The sequence below is a fragment of the Nymphaea colorata genome, chromosome 7 (assembly GCF_008831285.2).
Source record: "Nymphaea colorata isolate Beijing-Zhang1983 chromosome 7, ASM883128v2, whole genome shotgun sequence".
In the NCBI taxonomy this organism is placed as follows: Eukaryota; Viridiplantae; Streptophyta; class Magnoliopsida; order Nymphaeales; family Nymphaeaceae; genus Nymphaea; species Nymphaea colorata.
The window spans coordinates 1-23,178 of record NC_045144.1 but is presented as its reverse complement, the minus strand read 5'-3'; the positions used below and the strand labels follow the sequence as shown (position 1 = coordinate 23,178).

The 23,178-nt window shown below is 36.8% G+C and overlaps 1 protein-coding gene across 1 annotated transcript; it reads left to right on the top strand.

Annotated features, from left to right (window-relative positions):
- The first annotated feature begins 7,363 nt into the window (after positions 1-7,363).
- On the top strand, positions 7,364-21,674 carry LOC126410197 (uncharacterized). Its single transcript, XM_050078596.1, has 2 exons — positions 7,364-8,365; positions 21,612-21,674. The coding sequence occupies exon 1, from the start codon at positions 7,610-7,612 to the stop codon at positions 8,162-8,164; it is 555 nt and encodes a 184-aa protein (XP_049934553.1). The 5' UTR covers positions 7,364-7,609; the 3' UTR covers positions 8,165-8,365; positions 21,612-21,674.
- The last annotated feature ends 1,504 nt before the right edge of the window (positions 21,675-23,178 follow it).

Sequence of the window (23,178 nt, the reverse complement as noted above, 5' to 3'; positions counted from 1 at the left end):
GTTCTAGGAGCACTGTTCATATATTGTTAAGATATCGGAAAAATAGCATCCAAATCCGATGTACACTTTACCATATATAATTTATCTATTGTAATCTCCATACTTGAAAATATTTATACCACATTTAAATCTGATTTTTAAATTTATAATCCTAACATTAGTTTGCATCTGACGTTTAACTTCACATCTGAATCTGAATCCGATTTTAAATATACAACTGAATTCCGACCATATTATGATATATTAACGGACTGCAAAATGTATGGATATTAGATATACTATATTTACTTAAAACTGAATCTGAATCAAAATCTAATCAGATATATATTCAAAACTGAATCCCGACTTGCACCAGATTAGATGTCAGTTTTAAATTTGGATTTCTTAAAAAAATGTAACATTTTTTCTGCAACCTATTTTTTGAAGCATGATAGGGTATCCGGTTTACTTGAATCCATACAGCATCCAACCCTTTGGCAACGGTTGTTTTCTACGTGCAGCAAATGACTCTGAAAATAAAATTCCCCAAACAAATAATGCGCTCGCCAGGCTAAGTGGGATCTTGGATCTTGGGTCTAGACCGCATTCATATAAATTTTTCTTAGTAAAATTTCTTGTCTGGAGCCTCTCTCTCTCTCTCTTTGCTACAGTTTCATGAAAACTAGCAAATGAGAGTCTAAACTAAATGTCATGAATATAAAAAAACAAATATGTCGACTGCAATTCTTTTATCAATAACATTCTCTAGTATATTATATTTTATTATTTTCACTTTTATTCAAATCTATTATGTCGCATTAAAAGGTAAGAATGTAACTTAATGAAAAAGGCAATAACAAATATAAATAACATTCTTTTATCAAATCATAGAACCCGTATTTGAGACGTTTATTTGATTGTTTTTATGTCAAATATAGTTCATATTAAGAAAAATACAAAGTATGTTTACAAAAAGTATAACTAAAGGGGATTGATCATAGGTGTGAATGTTTTGCAAACCCTTCCATACTTTGAATTATACAAAATTTCAAACATGCTGTAAATTGTAGCTTCTTCTGATCCCACCCATTTCCTCCCTCCTTTCTTGTGGGTTAAATTCATAGCCGCATGTTTTGGTGATATTTCTCGTTCCCACATTTGATTGCTTCACGATTTCCATGCTATCCCGGCTTGATTTTTTTCTTTTCTTTCTTTTCCATGAACCCCACTTCTCTAAGTTTATTCCATGCCTTTATGGTTTTATCAAGTGCTTTTTTTTTTTTTAATTCACTTGTGTGAAGTCTTACTGCTTTTTCTATTTTGGGTCTCTCTCTCTTTCAGTGTATATTCAGAGAAACACGCAGAAAGGTTCAACAGTTCAGCTGGATATATCACTTACCTTAAGCTTAATGGCCATGTCTAATGGCATTCAGATTTGAAGGTTTTAACTGTTGTCTAATACGCTTGTTTAATCACAGAAAAATTCCAAGTTAAAGTTGGTTCTTGCTGATCTTCAGTGAATGGACGTATATACGAAATCAAGAGAGAGATCTGCACAATCGGCCTGCATATAGTGTCTGCCAACAGTCTGAAAATATTTCCCGAGGTATGACGAGATGGTGACCACCAGAAGGCACAGGAACCGTTGGCAGGAAAAGAATGCAGCAGTAAATACTTCTGCTTTTGAAATATGTAAATAGTTTCCGTTCTTCCAACTGAAACATACAAAGCTTCTGCTGGTTCTATGCCTCAAAGGCATTTCAAAATGAGTTTCCCCAATGATAGGAGGTTCATATCACGGTAGGAAAAATTTTCCCATGGAAATTAACTCCAGTGCAGATGCTATCTTGTGGTCTTGGGCATTGCCAAATTAAGGATACTCTGCTAGTTGGTACTCAAATGGAATGGTCACTTGACAACTCCATTCTCAGCAGTGGTTGGTAACATAAATGATGCAAATCAAGTTCTAACTTGATTTGAGACGCACACAAAAAAAAAAAAAAAAAAAAATCTGCCACTTTTGTCATTCGTCACAGGGGGGCCGGGTTAAATTCCTAATATCTCATGAAAGTCAAATTTGGCAAAATCGATCTTGAATATATGTGAGTCGGGGCAAAGCTACATTGCTTAATCTGGCTCTGATATACTTTGATGCAAATTAAATATTCAATTTCCTATGGGAATATGTCATTGCTTGTTTGCGATCCCTATGCTACATTCTTGTTCACTCATGCAGTTCAGATTTAATGGAATCAATTGCTAATTGAATAGTTCGTATATAAGAGTCAGGCAAATCTCTCTCCCTCAACTTTGTTCTGTTACCACTTTGATGCAATTCAATAAATTCCGATTGAAGGGAAAATCGCAATAATTTCAATGCTCAAACAATTCAGCCATGACTTACTACAAGTCCAATGAACGACTCATTTATTTATTGCATAATGATTCAAATGTATAAATAAAAAATGCATTAGTTCCACGGTGAAACAATAGCTGTTAAACAGCAGAGTGAGATCAAACTACTATTCTACATCTATGGTTTCCATCAAACCAGGAATTAATTGTATTTTCACGGCGAAAAGGGTCTGAGCTCCGACCACAAGCATACACAATCTTTTCTGTTTCTTACGAAATCACAGTGAGGCAGTGGGAAATACTTGCACTCTTTTGACCAGGTCTGCCCACGTGCCGAGTTCAAGCTGAGTTAAGGTGGCTCCGAACCGGCTTCATGCCTATCATGCACAACTGGAACTCATGCTGCCGTCAAGTTCTGCGGCTTGAGCCCACACACCTGAGCCAAACAAGACTCAAGCTTGACTCCAGCTTGTTTCTGCTAAACTTGAGCAATCCTGCACAGAAGATGATCCTGCAGTTTAAGTGTATATGTCGTTCAAGATTCGGGTCCAAATCAGTGGTGGAGCTAGAAGCATTTTCCTCAGGGTCAGTGGTAGTTTTAGATTAAAACTTGAAGCCTGAAAGAGCACTTGAATATAAATAAGGAAAAAGATATGGAGTCAGCATATATAAACAATATTATTTGTGTGGTGCTCGTGGGGGAATTGACCACACTTGACTCCGCCACTGTTCCTAATCTGTGTCCAGCTCGTCTTAAGACAGGTTTAAATTGAAATCCTAACCTTTCCAATGGGAACCTGCTGAGGACTCGGGGTCCCCTCCCTTTCATTGATGATTGAACACAGAAACAGCAAACAAACATCAAAGACCCTTACACAAGCCTTATGGAGTCCTCACTTTTCAAAACTTCCACAATTAAAGAGGCACTAAAGGTACATAAATTTTCAAGTTTGTAAAGGGAAACAGGTCTGTTGTGAGCCCCTTTTCCAAGCTTCAAAAATTGTACTTCTGGATCCATTACTAATCTTGCTTTCAGGGTGAAAGTAAAATAATATTTAAGATTTTGCAGAAAACAGGATTTCAGACACCCTTTTCCAAATACTTTAAGAAAAAGTGAGGCTGGAAATAGACTATAGGCTCAATTTCCTTCACATTTTGACAAGGAAGTGGTGCAATTTTAAAGTTGCAAGTTTAATGTCGCCAACCCCTTTTCCTAAATACTTTTACAAATTGGTATCAAAGCAACACTTGTACCCGAGTTCCACACGCATAGCAGATTTGAACGATGCTTATTTGAGTATCTCCCTCTCCCTGTATACAAATTCACATTGGACCTGTATCAGAAACCATAGTCTTAAAGAATTGACCGGCATTATTTATCCAGTCCAGAGGTAATCTCGTTCCCTAGTCTGCCATTAATGGCATTGACGTATCCCTTTCAATCCACAACGTTTGACAGAAATTTCCAGCTACCAAACAATTGGCCTATAACTTTCATGTCTCTCTCATTTGAAGTTCTTTCAGGTGTGGAAATTATTGCAAACAGAGGTGATATATTTCAGCATTTTCTCTTTCGCTAATTTGTTGCATACACTATTGTGGGTTTTAGTTTTCCTCCCTCAAAACTGTGGGTCTGAACTTCTCATTCATCCATTAGGTAAGTGATAAAGTCGCAAGAAGGATAAAAAAATGGACAGGAAGAAAAAGGAAAGAATGCCGCAAGAAGGATAAAAAAATGGACAGGAAGAAAAAGGAAAGAATGTCGCAACAAGGATAAAAAATGGACAGGAAGAAAAAGAAAAGAACTACCACAAAAAGTGAAAATTTCATGACATCATAAAAGTTGCAGTAGCTGGTGAATAAGTGCAGTAGAACCAACGAAGAAAAACAACTGCCATGAATCATGAATGCCATCACAAAGTCATCAAGCAACAAAGGTTATACTCTGAAAGAAGATCCATTTGATTGGAAACCTACGAAGTTTAATGTGAAGCACACCCTGATAAAAAGAGTTGCAGTTGAAAACTATCACTGTGGGACCTAAAATGAAAAGTCTAGCATCTCCAAATTCTACAGACATTCATTCAATCCAGTGATATAATATAACTTTTGTTTATAATATTTTAGTTAGTTTTCCCCTTCAGGAAGGCTATCAAGTGATCCAGCATATTCAAATATAATCTTGGGAAGAGGCAGACAGTATTTGCCTGGGCGACAGTTTCCTTGAATAACAAAATCCGTATACTCTGCAAAAAACCAGAATCAGAGACCATGGCCATTATGTAGAGGAATCATTTGTCATGATAATAAGTTCTGCTGCCTACCAGGTGCAGCTAACATGAAGCTTTGGCTGTCTTCATTTGTAGTGTTCACCTTCCTCTGTGACAGAAAAAATCTGTCACTCAAATCTAATCAGGCGAATTCATTCAAGGCAGTCCAGAGTCCAGACATATAAATTTTGCTCGAATTCCTTTAAGTTTTAACCAACCACGGGAGCATCTTTTAAGGTTGCATATTTTTTAACCCCTGCAGTATTGCTCCTTTCTAGAACCTACCAATGTTTTCTCTCGAGGGTCATGATGACTCGTCTTTGTTATTATGTCTGTAGCAAGAAGCACTAGACAGGCCAACAGAAATATGAACAAGTACTGTTAAAGAAAAGCGTTATACAATATTGAGATAGTATCTGAAGCACACTAACTAATAGTATAAGTGTCAAAAGATACGAGTTGACATGTATATTAACAGTAAATTGTACAAGCAGAATATATATATCAGTATATATATATATATATATATATATATATATATATATAAAGCAAAAAGGTGCATAACAGTAACGAAAACATAGCATAAGTACATGAATGGTAAAACAAAGAAAGAAAGAGTAAGAGGAAGAAGACGATGATTATGACACAGATGACTATGGAAGGAAGAAGGGAGAGAAAAAGAAGGGATAGAAAAAGAAAAAAGAAAAGGACAAGTAGAAGAAGAAGAAGAAAAGTCATAGAGGAAACCTTTATCAGTTCCTTTGGTGCTCAGCCTGGGTGGCCCTTTTAGGTACTGCAGCCTTTTAAAAATGGGGCCTGCTGAAGGCCTAGGCATAATTTATTTTTTGTCTTGGTTGAGAAATTTAGAAATCTAAACTGAAGATTCTTTTACATTGAAGAAAACACTTATTCTTCAGTGATGTCAGTCCTGTTCATCAAACGAATGTCTGTAAAAATTTGGAGGTTGTGCTATAGGCCATGTACAGAGAGAAAGAAAGTCAGCGTTAGGTAACAAAATGCAGAGGACTCCTTGATCTGCAGAAGAAAACCGCCAAGGTTAATGGAAAATCACATGATAGCAGAAGAATTGAATGCCATTACTTCACTGTGGTTGTCGTCATCACCAGAGAGAAATGAAGAGAATCGGAGACAGGGAAGAAGCTGAGAAGATGAGCAGACGCCCAGAATAATGAAGGATACAATGACAATTTTTGGTATGGATAGAAAAAATAGCGCGAACGTCTCTTTCAGTGACCAGTAACTCCAAATTAGTGGCCATGCAACTTCCACATTCTATAAGCAAATCTGGTTATGATCCAAGTGAAGCTCATGTTTGCAAGTTAAACCTGCTAACCCTTCTCTTATTTGATGACAAATCGGCCGTAGGCCATCTACCAAATTCAGTATATGCTGGCAGGATCGCCATTGGTGAGTACATGAGAAACCTTTGACAAGTCTTTTTTTTTTTTTTCCCAATGAAAGACTGGAAGGGCAAGAGCCCCCACATTTATTAGTATAATAAAAATTAAGAAGGGGAAGGAAATAACAACCCGGTCAACAGCTAAGTAACCTGTAGATAAGGCTAGAGAGAGACCTTAAGATCCCCAGTAGAGGCTTCAGGTCTACAGTAGTAACATCATCACAACAAGCTCAAAAAAGAAAAAAGTCTCTTTATTAGATTGGCTCTTGGAAAGGAACAAGTGAGAAAGAAGAATTTTAATGAGTGTGAAACACTTGTAAATCTCTATGCATGTCACCCTAATTAAAAACCTCCGAACATCAATTTATAGCTGTGATAACTAGGTCCCCAATGTCATTCGGAGTAAAAGGTAAAATTCCATTAAGAAACAATTTCAGGCAACACCATTTCAGCATCTCTATTAGATGCTATCTGTTCACAGAATGTAAAATGCGTAATAACAACTCATGCATGTACAAAAGAATCTTCAAAAAGGAGGCAATACAAATTAAACAGTATAACTTCATGTTCATGGATCTACTCTTACCCTATATATAAACTGAATGCTTGTAGATTCAAAAACATCTATCAAATTAGCAAGATATTTTTTTGACACCTCTCTTTACTACAATACGAAATATCTCTTTTAAAATTATATAAGAAGATAGTACTGCCATCATGAAATGACTATTTCTCCACTACCAAATTTTCCATTAAATGAGATTGAAGGTTAGATGTTAGAACTCAAAATTTAGGCATCCATTTCTAAACGAACCTGCAACCATCCCACCAAATAATATCTTCTTTAAAGAAAGAAACTATATATAATCTTTTTTTTTTACAAAACATGAAACAAATAAATTTCCAAATTTTGATTGCATAGCCACACTTGCTAAATAGTAGAGCATGGTCTTCATTCTCCCTCTCACAAACAAGACATTTGGAAACCAGACTCGATCATAAACCGTCTGACATTGTAGAATCTGTGATAACACAGCCATGACAAGCTAGCTAAGAATGTCATGGATGTCCTCTCCAGGTTTAATCTTTGCAATGTGCGTATTTTCTGGGTAAACCAACCCCAAAGAAACATCCGGGCAGTAAAAGATGCCCCAAACAGAGGAACATTATGGTGAAAAACATTATGCTCAACCTGATTTTTGTTATGTATCATATATAAAATGGACATAGATATTTCTAATCAAAGACACCAAATTCTTTCATACCATTGTTTTACCTTGCTATCAGCAAGCTCCATTGCTTCATTCAGACGCAACTCACCACGGAGGCTGACTGACATGCAAGTTCTTAACCAGCCCGTTCCAACAACTCCCTACTACTTTTGGTTGTAGACGAAGGAGGCATTTTTAGTAACTACCCACCTTTCAAATTCGATCGACTTTTTCATTTCGGGTTTTCTCAATTTCATAAATCATCTTTTTGAGTTGATGGGTATGCGATATATATATTCAGGAAGTGGAGAACTCCCCTTCTCAGAGCGCACACCTCGCAGGGGGAGACTCTACCAGAGAATAAGGAGGAGGAGATGAAAATGGAGATCAACTCTGATACTAGAGCCAAGCGTCTGCAGAACGTCCTCCGCGTAGCCATTTCGATGGTGAAGAAAGGCTTCACGCCCAAGCGCAAGCTCGCCATGGTGATGCAGAAAGGCAAGAAGCTTGGCAGATCCTTCCGGCGCATTTTCTTCCCCCACCGCTTCCAAGGCTTCCGACCGCAGGCCTACGAGTTTTCCTGCAGCAACAGCTCCGGCTCCCCCTTATTCCACGCCGGCACCATCTCGGGCGCCAAGATGAAGCTCCCTTACTGCTTCCCTTCCCTCGCATACGGCAACCCTCCTCACGCGGACGACTCCGACGACCATGTCATCATCAACGATCCCCAATTGGAGCTGTCCGCCTCCGATCTCTCCAATATCGACCTTGCCGACGGTGACAAAATCAGCCCCTCCATCTCGCTGCTTCCATCAGAGGACGACGAGGAGGAGCATGATGCCACGGTGGACGAGAAAGTCGAGGAATTTATAGCTCGATTCTTCGAGCAGCTGAGGTCGCAGGAGCGCCGGCAGAACATGCAGGGTTAGTGGAGCATGTCAAAAATGCGGGCGTCAATTCCATGTTTATGAACTATGGGTGTTAACGTGGGAATGAAAAGGGTGGCCGTTACGGGCGTCCGGAGTGTCTAATGGTTTCTGCTATGTGATATAATAACACGAGAGTGTCTCATGGTTTCCCTATCAGTGGTGATATGATAGCATAATTGAGTCATGGTTTTAGGAGCAGAGGTGATAATCAAACAATGGGTCCTTTTTTTCTTAGCAGCGGTGATATAATAATCGAATGATGAGCTTGTTTCTAGTGATGTCTTCATTTTCATCATCTTCTCTTATTTTCCTTCACTCATCATCTCCTCTTATTTCTGGTAAACCAAAAATCCACCGCCCAACAAAGAGCAACAGCATGGTACATGGTTTGCTTTCAAATCTTTGGAATGCTGCCATCTTCTCCTCTTATTTCTTATTTCTTGTAAAAGAGAAAACTGATCGCTCAAATCTTTGGAATGCTGACATCTTCTCTTATTTCTTGTAAAAGAGAAAACCCATCCCCCAGCATAAAGTAGCACTTCACTCAACCCATTGCTTGTTATGATACATGGCTTACATTCGGATCATTGGGATGTCGCCTTCGTACTTCAACTTCTTTTTAGAGTACAGAAGGATGATGGTATACTCCTCTCCTAGGAGGTGCACAGCTTTGAGAAGGAGAATTCTCTCACTTCCTAAATAAATATGTTTTCCGATAGGAAGAATTTGCATACCCATCAACTCAAAAAGATGATTTACTAAATTAAGAAAACCCGAAATGAAAAAATCCATGGAATTTGAAAGATGACTATGTGGGCAATTGCTAAAGATATCTCCTTTCGTCTAGAACCACAAGTAGTGGAGTGTTGTTGGAACAGGCTTGTGAAGAACTTGCATGTCAGGCTCCATGGTGAGTTGCGTGTGAGTGAAGCAATGGAGGTTGCCTGTAGCAAGGTAAAACAATGATATGAAAGAGTTTGGGGTGCTTGAATAGAAATATCTATGTCAATTTTATATACAATACATAATGAAAATCCATTTGAGCGTAATGTTTCTCACCATAATTTTCTTCATTTTAGGGCATCTCTGATTTCCCGGATCTTTCATCCTAGTTTGTTTACCTAGAAAATATGTTCATTGCAAAGATTAAACCGAGAGAGATGATCCATGACATTCTTAACTAGCTTGTCAAGGATGCGTTATCGCATATTCTAGACTGTTCCATGGTTTATGATCGAGTCTTGCTTCCAAATGTCTGGTTTATAAGAGGGGGAATGCAGACCAAGCATGTTGTCTCTTATTCAGCATGTGTGACTATGCAATTAAACATTGGAAATTTATTTGTTTCAAGTTTGGTAAAAAAATGAAGATATATATAATTTCTTTCTCCAAAGAAGATACTATTTGGTGGCATGGTTGCAGGGAAATGGCATACTATTTCAGTTCCATTCAATGAAAAATTTGGTAGTGGAGAAATAAGGCATTTCATGATGGTAGTACTATCTTCTTATATAATTTTAAAAGAAATATTTGGTATTTTGATAAAGAGAGGTGTCAAAAACTAGCTTGTTAATTTTATAGATATTTTTTTAATCAACAAGCATTTGATTTAGGTATAGGAATAGATTGCATCTAATAGAGATACTGAAATGGTGTTGTCAAAAATTGTTTTTCTTGATGAAATTTGATCTTTGATTAAGAATGACATTGGAGACCTAGTTATCATTGCAAAAACTTGATGTTGGAAGGTCCTTAATTAGGGTGACATGCATAGAGATGACGATTGTTCCGTACTCATTAGAATTCTTCTTTCTCACTTGTTCCTTTCCAAGAGCCATTGCACAAGAGATATTTTCTTTTTTGTGCTTGTTGTAATGATATCACCAATGAAGACCTTTGGCCTCTACCAAAGATCTTAGCTCTTGTTTGGAAAATATAATTGTTTGAAATTATTTTTAAGGTATTCTATAAATCGGCCTCAATCTTTGGGTCATATTCATGAAACAGTTACATATTGTGTCATTGGCCAACAGACCCTTAAGGTCACTATGTACCCTTATTTATAGGTTTCTTAGTTGTATCCTTCACCTTCTTAATTTTTATTATGTACATAAATGTGGGGCTCTTGTCCTTGCAACTTTTCATCAAAAAAAAAAAATAGCAAATTTCTTATTCACTCTTCATGGATGGTCCGACCAACATAGACTGAATTTGGTAGGAGTGATAGACCCAAACAAGAGAAGGGATAATATGTTTGACTTGCAAAACTTGTGTTTCACTAGGATCATAACCAAATTTGCTTTTAGGATGTGAAAATCCATGGCCACTAATTTGGTCTTGCTGGTCATTGTAAGCTAAAATTTATTTTTATGTTTTTCACAATATGTGAGGAGTAGAGAATAGTTCTACATTGAAGATCATAAAAATTAAACTTACTGTGCTAAATAACCATTTGCTATACTACATGTATTCTTGGTACATAAGTGTCATGTTCGGTTGTTCACTAATAGGGACGAAACAGTTGCAAATACCTGCAAAAGTAATGTGACACTTTCCTCTAATTCCAATACCTCAAAAGTTGTTTATGTTACGTAAAAAAGCTTAAGCCAAATTAAAGGTGAACATATAAAAAAAGCATTCCATAAGAATAACCATCAGTTGCATGTAGATTAAACAACTTAACAAATTATTCCATAAGAATCCATCAGTTGCATGCATGAGGAATTCAATGTACAATGAAACTATGTGCAACAAACAACATGCAAGTTTCTATTAGAAATTGTTAAAAGATAAAAATCTTATATCACTCAATGTTTTGACATATATAAAATAAATTAACTTTATGTGTGCCACTTGCTCCTTCACAACTTATTGATAATATGATAGAAACCATAAAATCCTCTTGTTTCCTTGCCATTGCACTTTTATTTGCAGCTCAGGCTGTAACCAGCCTACAACTCCCTTGAATGCTGTTAAAAAAAACATAAAAAAAAGGACAATGGAAGTAATAATCTTTAACATGGTTTTACACCATGGAAGGCCACAATCTGCCTTTGGGATTGATAGTGTGAGGTTTGATATTTATACTCTTTCTTTACAATAATCTCCATAAATTTCTCTTAATTTTTTTTGCAACTCGAGGGCGACGTTTTTATTATTTTTATTGGCGTCTTTACCTTCATAGGTACCATTTCCATATGGGTCATAACATTAACCTTAATAATAATAACCTTCTTTTTGTTGGGAAGATCATGTTTAATAATATTAGATACAATGCACACAATGCACGACGCTTTCCATTTTCATCTTCCCCAATCTTTAAGTTGTATTTGAAAACTCCAAGAGATCTTTCAATTGATTTTTTCTTTTTGCAATGTCAGGTTGATGACCCTATTTGTTGATAACAATATAATCGTTATTATTTTAATTACCACCATAGATATCATTCCCTTATAGGTCACGTTGAAAATTATATTTGATAACATTAAATGCTTTGCATAATAATTTCTAATTTTACTATATATATATATATATATATATATATATATATATATATATATATAATGTTGCTATGTGCTAAATGTTGTCTGATGACTAAAATTATAAAATTTATGACTAAAAAATAGTCACTAAATTAGTTTTTAGCCACAGTTAGCTTCACTGAGTATTTGTGATTATTTTAGCAACTATCTTGCACATAGTAGCATTTACACACACAAACACATGCATATTGGAAGTAAAGGTTTTCCAATAGATAAGGAACTAGTTCTCCAAGGCGGCTTAATCAATTTCCAATATGATAAGGAGCGAACCCATTATCAGATTGGTTATATATATATATATATATATATATATTGTGGATTTTTTCATCCGGGTTTGGATGAAAAAATCTTCCAGCCTCTCACAACATATCGCCCATCTCCTGAAGCAATTTGGATAGAGCTCAAGGTGGTCGGAGAATTTTATGCAATCTTGTCTTTATGGATATGAACTTAGAGGTAACTTGGTCAGGAACATGCTTAATGTTAGTCATTTTTTAACTTTAACAATGGCTTTTATAGTTTAAAAAAAAAAACGATCGGCTCTTCCAAATTTGAAAATTCTGATAGCCAAAAAATAAATTTTGTTACAACTATAACTTGAATTAAAATATGTTGACATTGAATTATTTCTTAAGAATATTTTAGGATACACATATTTTGTTTATAATATTTTTTAACATAAAATTAAAAGGCCTGGTTTTTCTTACTTACCTTAGTGATCTGATACATATTCACTACTCACGAGTCTGAGTTCGACCCAGAGTATATCCATTCTGAAAACTGTTTTCACAATCCGAATCCGGTCTGGTCAATCCAATATTTGAAATTACTTCTGAATCCAAATCTGAATTTTAAACCAAATATAACTGACTTGGCATTGGCTATATGATATTTATTTATAGTTAAATCAGTTCAAATATCTGAATTGAATCAGATGTTGTTTCTTAAATATGAATCAGATCTTATTTCTTAATCAGATATTAAAACCTTTTCCATGTCTGATTTTTTTTTTTATACAGTTCACCCATATATTTTATCCAAATGGTATATACTGACATCCCTAAATTGCTCATTAGTAAATTAGATATTGAACTAAAAGAAAAAGAACAAAATGTTTTGCTCCAAATCAGAATATGATAATAGTGAGTTATTCGGAAAAAGGCAAAATTACGCTACAAACATCCACCCCACTTCACTTGAACAGGCTTAATTGCCTCCACGGGCATACTTAAATCAGCTTAATAACCTTGAGAGGCATAGCATAGCTGGTCGAGCTGGTGGCTTTGTGAAAGTCCAATAATCAATTAGATTTCAATAGGTGTTACTCATCTTAACTGCAAATAGTATATATGTTTGGTTCTTTATTTGACAGATGTATTGATCTCCACCTAAATTCTAAAGTAGTCCTAAACCTTCGGGAGCAAGGGAAACGGGGGCAGATTCGACCTCTTAGTGAATCGCCACTTAATGGGCATACTTCTCACTAATAGTAGTGAAAAAGGTGAAAAAGTAGCAAAAAAATCAGGAATAAACCATTCATGTTTTTTATAAGTTCTAGGAGCACTGTTCATATATTGTTAAGATATCGGAAAAATAGCATCCAAATCCGATGTACACTTTACCATATATAATTTATCTATTGTAATCTCCATACTTGAAAATATTTATACCACATTTAAATCTGATTTTTAAATTTATAATCCTAACATTAGTTTGCATCTGACGTTTAACTTCACATCTGAATCTGAATCCGATTTTAAATATACAACTGAATTCCGACCATATTATGATATATTAACGGACTGCAAAATGTATGGATATTAGATATACTATATTTACTTAAAACTGAATCTGAATCAAAATCTAATCAGATATATATTCAAAACTGAATCCCGACTTGCACCAGATTAGATGTCAGTTTTAAATTTGGATTTCTTAAAAAAATGTAACATTTTTTCTGCAACCTATTTTTTGAAGCATGATAGGGTATCCGGTTTACTTGAATCCATACAGCATCCAACCCTTTGGCAACGGTTGTTTTCTACGTGCAGCAAATGACTCTGAAAATAAAATTCCCCAAACAAATAATGCGCTCGCCAGGCTAAGTGGGATCTTGGATCTTGGGTCTAGACCGCATTCATATAAATTTTTCTTAGTAAAATTTCTTGTCTGGAGCCTCTCTCTCTCTCTCTTTGCTACAGTTTCATGAAAACTAGCAAATGAGAGTCTAAACTAAATGTCATGAATATAAAAAAACAAATATGTCGACTGCAATTCTTTTATCAATAACATTCTCTAGTATATTATATTTTATTATTTTCACTTTTATTCAAATCTATTATGTCGCATTAAAAGGTAAGAATGTAACTTAATGAAAAAGGCAATAACAAATATAAATAACATTCTTTTATCAAATCATAGAACCCGTATTTGAGACGTTTATTTGATTGTTTTTATGTCAAATATAGTTCATATTAAGAAAAATACAAAGTATGTTTACAAAAAGTATAACTAAAGGGGATTGATCATAGGTGTGAATGTTTTGCAAACCCTTCCATACTTTGAATTATACAAAATTTCAAACATGCTGTAAATTGTAGCTTCTTCTGATCCCACCCATTTCCTCCCTCCTTTCTTGTGGGTTAAATTCATAGCCGCATGTTTTGGTGATATTTCTCGTTCCCACATTTGATTGCTTCACGATTTCCATGCTATCCCGGCTTGATTTTTTTCTTTTCTTTCTTTTCCATGAACCCCACTTCTCTAAGTTTATTCCATGCCTTTATGGTTTTATCAAGTGCTTTTTTTTTTTTTAATTCACTTGTGTGAAGTCTTACTGCTTTTTCTATTTTGGGTCTCTCTCTCTTTCAGTGTATATTCAGAGAAACACGCAGAAAGGTTCAACAGTTCAGCTGGATATATCACTTACCTTAAGCTTAATGGCCATGTCTAATGGCATTCAGATTTGAAGGTTTTAACTGTTGTCTAATACGCTTGTTTAATCACAGAAAAATTCCAAGTTAAAGTTGGTTCTTGCTGATCTTCAGTGAATGGACGTATATACGAAATCAAGAGAGAGATCTGCACAATCGGCCTGCATATAGTGTCTGCCAACAGTCTGAAAATATTTCCCGAGGTATGACGAGATGGTGACCACCAGAAGGCACAGGAACCGTTGGCAGGAAAAGAATGCAGCAGTAAATACTTCTGCTTTTGAAATATGTAAATAGTTTCCGTTCTTCCAACTGAAACATACAAAGCTTCTGCTGGTTCTATGCCTCAAAGGCATTTCAAAATGAGTTTCCCCAATGATAGGAGGTTCATATCACGGTAGGAAAAATTTTCCCATGGAAATTAACTCCAGTGCAGATGCTATCTTGTGGTCTTGGGCATTGCCAAATTAAGGATACTCTGCTAGTTGGTACTCAAATGGAATGGTCACTTGACAACTCCATTCTCAGCAGTGGTTGGTAACATAAATGATGCAAATCAAGTTCTAACTTGATTTGAGACGCACACAAAAAAAAAAAAAAAAAAAATCTGCCACTTTTGTCATTCGTCACAGGGGGGCCGGGTTAAATTCCTAATATCTCATGAAAGTCAAATTTGGCAAAATCGATCTTGAATATATGTGAGTCGGGGCAAAGCTACATTGCTTAATCTGGCTCTGATATACTTTGATGCAAATTAAATATTCAATTTCCTATGGGAATATGTCATTGCTTGTTTGCGATCCCTATGCTACATTCTTGTTCACTCATGCAGTTCAGATTTAATGGAATCAATTGCTAATTGAATAGTTCGTATATAAGAGTCAGGCAAATCTCTCTCCCTCAACTTTGTTCTGTTACCACTTTGATGCAATTCAATAAATTCCGATTGAAGGGAAAATCGCAATAATTTCAATGCTCAAACAATTCAGCCATGACTTACTACAAGTCCAATGAACGACTCATTTATTTATTGCATAATGATTCAAATGTATAAATAAAAAATGCATTAGTTCCACGGTGAAACAATAGCTGTTAAACAGCAGAGTGAGATCAAACTACTATTCTACATCTATGGTTTCCATCAAACCAGGAATTAATTGTATTTTCACGGCGAAAAGGGTCTGAGCTCCGACCACAAGCATACACAATCTTTTCTGTTTCTTACGAAATCACAGTGAGGCAGTGGGAAATACTTGCACTCTTTTGACCAGGTCTGCCCACGTGCCGAGTTCAAGCTGAGTTAAGGTGGCTCCGAACCGGCTTCATGCCTATCATGCACAACTGGAACTCATGCTGCCGTCAAGTTCTGCGGCTTGAGCCCACACACCTGAGCCAAACAAGACTCAAGCTTGACTCCAGCTTGTTTCTGCTAAACTTGAGCAATCCTGCACAGAAGATGATCCTGCAGTTTAAGTGTATATGTCGTTCAAGATTCGGGTCCAAATCAGTGGTGGAGCTAGAAGCATTTTCCTCAGGGTCAGTGGTAGTTTTAGATTAAAACTTGAAGCCTGAAAGAGCACTTGAATATAAATAAGGAAAAAGATATGGAGTCAGCATATATAAACAATATTATTTGTGTGGTGCTCGTGGGGGAATTGACCACACTTGACTCCGCCACTGTTCCTAATCTGTGTCCAGCTCGTCTTAAGACAGGTTTAAATTGAAATCCTAACCTTTCCAATGGGAACCTGCTGAGGACTCGGGGTCCCCTCCCTTTCATTGATGATTGAACACAGAAACAGCAAACAAACATCAAAGACCCTTACACAAGCCTTATGGAGTCCTCACTTTTCAAAACTTCCACAATTAAAGAGGCACTAAAGGTACATAAATTTTCAAGTTTGTAAAGGGAAACAGGTCTGTTGTGAGCCCCTTTTCCAAGCTTCAAAAATTGTACTTCTGGATCCATTACTAATCTTGCTTTCAGGGTGAAAGTAAAATAATATTTAAGATTTTGCAGAAAACAGGATTTCAGACACCCTTTTCCAAATACTTTAAGAAAAAGTGAGGCTGGAAATAGACTATAGGCTCAATTTCCTTCACATTTTGACAAGGAAGTGGTGCAATTTTAAAGTTGCAAGTTTAATGTCGCCAACCCCTTTTCCTAAATACTTTTACAAATTGGTATCAAAGCAACACTTGTACCCGAGTTCCACACGCATAGCAGATTTGAACGATGCTTATTTGAGTATCTCCCTCTCCCTGTATACAAATTCACATTGGACCTGTATCAGAAACCATAGTCTTAAAGAATTGACCGGCATTATTTATCCAGTCCAGAGGTAATCTCGTTCCCTAGTCTGCCATTAATGGCATTGACGTATCCCTTTCAATCCACAACGTTTGACAGAAATTTCCAGCTACCAAACAATTGGCCTATAACTTTCATGTCTCTCTCATTTGAAGTTCTTTCAGGTGTGGAAATTATTGCAAACAGAGGTGATATATTTCAGCATTTTCTCTTTCGCTAATTTGTTGCATACACTATTGTGGGTTTTAGTTTTCCTCCCTCAAAACTGTGGGTCTGAACTTCTCATTCATCCATTAGGTAAGTGATAAAGTCGCAAGAAGGATAAAAAAATGGACAGGAAGAAAAAGGAAAGAATGCCGCAAGAAGGATAAAAAATGGACAGGAAGAAAAAGGAAAGAATGTCGCAACAAGGATAAAAAATGGACAGGAAGAAAAAGAAAAGAACTACCACAAAAAGTGAAAATTTCATGACATCATAAAAGTTGCAGTAGCTGGTGAATAAGTGCAGTAGAACCAACGAAGAAAAACAACTGCCATGAATCATGAATGCCATCACAAAGTCATCAAGCAACAAAGGTTATACTCTGAAAGAAGATCCATTTGATTGGAAACCTACGAAGTTTAATGTGAAGCACACCCTGATAAAAAGAGTTGCAGTTGAAAACTATCACTGTGGGACCTAAAATGAAAAGTCTAGCATCTCCAAATTCTACAGACATTCATTCAATCCAGTGATATAATATAACTTTTGTTTATAATATTTTAGTTATTTTCCCCTTCAGGAAGGCTATCAAGTGATCCAGCATATTCAAATATAATCTTGGGAAGAGGCAGACAGTATTTGCCTGGGCGACAGTTTCCTTGAATAACAAAATCCGTATACTCTGCAAAAAACCAGAATCAGAGACCATGGCCATTATGTAGAGGAATCATTTGTCATGATAATAAGTTCTGCTGCCTACCAGGTGCAGCTAACATGAAGCTTTGGCTGTCTTCATTTGTAGTGTTCACCTTCCTCTGTGACAGAAAAAATCTGTCACTCAAATCTAATCAGGCGAATTCATTCAAGGCAGTCCAGAGTCCAGACATATAAATTTTGCTCGAATTCCTTTAAGTTTTAACCAACCACGGGAGCATCTTTTAAGGTTGCATATTTTTTAACCCCTGCAGTATTGCTCCTTTCTAGAACCTACCAATGTTTCTCTCGAGGGTCATGATGACTCGTCTTTGTTATTATGTCTGTAGCAAGAAGCACTAGACAGCCCAACAGAAATATGAACAAGTACTGTTAAAGAAAAGCGTTATACAATATTGAGATAGTATCTGAAGCACACTAACTAATAGTATAAGTGTCAAAAGATACGAGTTGACATGTATATTAACAGTAAATTGTACAAGCAGAATATATATATCAGTATATATATATATATATATATATATATATATATATATAAAGCAAAAAGGTGCATAACAGTAACGAAAACATAGCATAAGTACATGAATGGTAAAACAAAGAAAGAAAGAGTAAGAGGAAGAAGACGATGATTATGACACAGATGACTATGGAAGGAAGAAGGGAGAGAAAAAGAAGGGATAGAAAAAGAAAAAAGAAAAGGACAAGTAGAAGAAGAAGAAGAAAAGTCATAGAGGAAACCTTTATCAGTTCCTTTGGTGCTCAGCCTGGGTGGCCCTTTTAGGTACTGCAGCCTTTTAAAAATGGGGCCTGCTGAAGGCCTAGGCATAATTTATTTTTTGTCTTGGTTGAGAAATTTAGAAATCTAAACTGAAGATTCTTTTACATTGAAGAAAACACTTATTCTTCAGTGATGTCAGTCCTGTTCATCAAACGAATGTCTGTAAAAATTTGGAGGTTGTGCTATAGGCCATGTACAGAGAGAAAGAAAGTCAGCGTTAGGTAACAAAATGCAGAGGACTCCTTGATCTGCAGAAGAAAAACGCCAAGGTTAATGGAAAATCACATGATAGCAGAAGAATTGAATGCCATTACTTCACTGTGGTTGTCGTCATCACCAGAGAGAAATGAAGAGAATCGGAGACAGGGAAGAAGCTGAGAAGATGAGCAGACGCCCAGAATAATGAAGGATACAATGACAATTTTTGGTATGGATAGAAAAAATAGCGCGAACGTCTCTTTCAGTGACCAGTAACTCCAAATTAGTGGCCATGCAACTTCCACATTCTATAAGCAAATCTGGTTATGATCCAAGTGAAGCTCATGTTTGCAAGTTAAACCTGCTAACCCTTCTCTTATTTGATGACAAATCGGCCGTAGGCCATCTACCAAATTCAGTATATGCTGGCAGGATCGCCATTGGTGAGTACATGAGAAACCTTTGACAAGTCTTTTTTTTTTTTTCCCAATGAAAGACTGGAAGGGCAAGAGCCCCCACATTTATTAGTATAATAAAAATTAAGAAGGGGAAGGAAATAACAACCCGGTCAACAGCTAAGTAACCTGTAGATAAGGCTAGAGAGAGACCTTAAGATCCCCAGTAGAGGCTTCAGGTCTACAGTAGTAACATCATCACAACAAGCTCAAAAAAGAAAAAAGTCTCTTTATTAGATTGGCTCTTGGAAAGGAACAAGTGAGAAAGAAGAATTTTAATGAGTGTGAAACACTTGTAAATCTCTATGCATGTCACCCTAATTAAAAACCTCCGAACATCAATTTATAGCTGTGATAACTAGGTCCCCAATGTCATTCGGAGTAAAAGGTAAAATTCCATTAAGAAACAATTTCAGGCAACACCATTTCAGCATCTCTATTAGATGCTATCTGTTCACAGAATGTAAAATGCGTAATAACAACTCATGCATGTACAAAAGAATCTTCAAAAAGGAGGCAATACAAATTAAACAGTATAACTTCATGTTCATGGATCTACTCTTACCCTATATATAAACTGAATGCTTGTAGATTCAAAAACATCTATCAAATTAGCAAGATATTTTTTTGACACCTCTCTTTACTACAATACGAAATATCTCTTTTAAAATTATATAAGAAGATAGTACTGCCATCATGAAATGACTATTTCTCCACTACCAAATTTTCCATTAAATGAGATTGAAGGTTAGATGTTAGAACTCAAAATTTAGGCATCCATTTCTAAACGAACCTGCAACCATCCCACCAAATAATATCTTCTTTAAAGAAAGAAACTATATATAATCTTTTTTTTTTACAAAACATGAAACAAATAAATTTCCAAATTTTGATTGCATAGCCACACTTGCTAAATAGTAGAGCATGGTCTTCATTCTCCCTCTCACAAACAAGACATTTGGAAACCAGACTCGATCATAAACCGTCTGACATTGTAGAATCTGTGATAACACAGCCATGACAAGCTAGCTAAGAATGTCATGGATGTCCTCTCCAGGTTTAATCTTTGCAATGTGCGTATTTTCTGGGTAAACCAACCCCAAAGAAACATCCGGGCAGTAAAAGATGCCCCAAACAGAGGAACATTATGGTGAAAAACATTATGCTCAACCTGATTTTTGTTATGTATCATATATAAAATGGACATAGATATTTCTAATCAAAGACACCAAATTCTTTCATACCATTGTTTTACCTTGCTATCAGCAAGCTCCATTGCTTCATTCAGACGCAACTCACCACGGAGGCTGACTGACATGCAAGTTCTTAACCAGCCCGTTCCAACAACTCCCTACTACTTTTGGTTGTAGACGAAGGAGGCATTTTTAGTAACTACCCACCTTTCAAATTCGATCGACTTTTCATTTCGGGTTTTCTCAATTTCATAAATCATCTTTTGAGTTGATGGGTATGCGATATATATATTCAGGAAGTGGAGAACTCCCCTTCTCAGAGCGCACACCTCGCAGGGGGAGACTCTACCAGAGAATAAGGAGGAGGAGATGAAAATGGAGATCAACTCTGATACTAGAGCCAAGCGTCTGCAGAACGTCCTCCGCGTAGCCATTTCGATGGTGAAGAAAGGCTTCACGCCCAAGCGCAAGCTCGCCATGGTGATGCAGAAAGGCAAGAAGCTTGGCAGATCCTTCCGGCGCATTTTCTTCCCCCACCGCTTCCAAGGCTTCCGACCGCAGGCCTACGAGTTTTCCTGCAGCAACAGCTCCGGCTCCCCCTTATTCCACGCCGGCACCATCTCGGGCGCCAAGATGAAGCTCCCTTACTGCTTCCCTTCCCTCGCATACGGCAACCCTCCTCACGCGGACGACTCCGACGACCATGTCATCATCAACGATCCCCAATTGGAGCTGTCCGCCTCCGATCTCTCCAATATCGACCTTGCCGACGGTGACAAATCAGCCCCTCCATCTCGCTGCTCCATCAGAGGACGACGAGGAGGAGCATGATGCCACGGTGGACGAGAAAGTCGAGGAATTTATAGCTCGATTCTTCGAGCAGCTGAGGTCGCAGGAGCGCCGGCAGAACATGCAGGGTTAGTGGAGCATGTCAAAAATGCGGGCGTCAATTCCATGTTTATGAACTATGGGTGTTAACGTGGGAATGAAAAGGGTGGCCGTTACGGGCGTCCGGAGTGTCTAATGTTTCTGCTATGTGATATAATAACACGAGAGTGTCTCATGGTTTCCCTATCAGTGGTGATATGATAGCATAATTGAGTCATGTTTTAGGAGCAGAGGTGACAATCAAACAATGGGTCCTTTTTTTCTTAGCAGCGGTGATATAATAATCGAATGATGAGCTTGTTTCTAGGATGTCTTCATTTTCATCATCTTCTCTTATTTTCCTTCACTCATCTTCTCCTCTTATTTCTGGTAAACCAAAAATCCACCGCCCAACAAAGAGCAACAGCATGGTACATGGTTTGCTTTCAAATCTTTGGAATGCTGCCATCTTCTCCTCTTATTTTATTTCTTGTAAAAGAGAAAACTGATCGCTCAAATCTTGGAATGCTGCCATCTTCTCTTATTCTTGTAAAAGAGAAAACCATCCCCCAGCATAAGTAGCACTTCACTCAACCCATTGCTTGTTATGATACATGGCTTACATTCGATCATGGGATGTCGGCCTTCGTACTTCAACTTCTTTTTAGAGTACAGAAGGATGATGGTATACTCCTCTCCTAGGAGGTGCACAGCTTTGAGAAGGAGAATTCTCTCACTTCCTAAATAAATATGTTTTCCGATAGGAAGAATTTGCATACCCATCAACTCAAAAGATGATTACTAATAAGAAAACCCGAAATGAAAAAATCCATGGAATTTGAAAGATGACTATGTGGGCAATTGCTAAAGATATCTCCTTTCGTCCTAGAACCACAAGTAGTGGAGTGTGTTGGAACAGGCTTGTGAGAACTGCATGTCAGGCTCCATGGTGAGTTGCGTGTGAGTGAAGCAATGGAGGTTGCCTGTAGCAAGGTAAAACAATGATATGAAAGAGTTTGGGGTGCTTGAATAGAAATACCTATGTCAATTTTATATACAATACATAATGAAAATCCAGTTGAGCGTAATGTTTCTCACCATAATGTTCCTCATTTTAGGGCATCTCTGATTGCCTGGATCTTTCTTCCTAGTTTGTTTACCTAGAAAATATGTTCATTGCAAAAATTAAACCTAGAGAGATGATCCATGACATTCTTAACTAGCTTGTCAAGGATGCGTTATCGCAGATTCTAGACTGTTGCATGGTTTATGATCGAGTCTTGCTTCCAAATGTCTTGTTTATAAGAGGGAGAATGCAGACCAAGCATGCTCTCTTATTCAGCATGTGTGACTATGCAATTAAACATTGGAAATTTATTTGTTTCAAGTTTGGTAAGAAAATGAAGATACATGTAATTTCTTTCCCCAAAGAAGATACTATTTGGTGGCATGGTTGCAGGTTCATTTAGAAATGGCATACTATTTCAGTTTCATTCAATGAAAAATTTGGTAGTGGAGAAATAAGGCATTTCATGATGGTGGTACTATCTTCTTATATAATTTTAAAAGAAATATTTGGTATTTTGATAAAGAGAGATGTCAAAAACTATCGTGCTAATTTTATAGATATTTTGAATCAACATGCATTTGATTTAGGTATGGGATAATAGTAGGTCCATGAACATAAGATTATACTGTTTTAGCTTAAATTCATATTGCCTCCATTTTGAAGAGTCCATTGAACATGCATGAGTGTTATTACGCATTTTAGATTCGAGAATGACTTTATCTAATAGAAATGGTGTTGTGAGAAATTGTTTT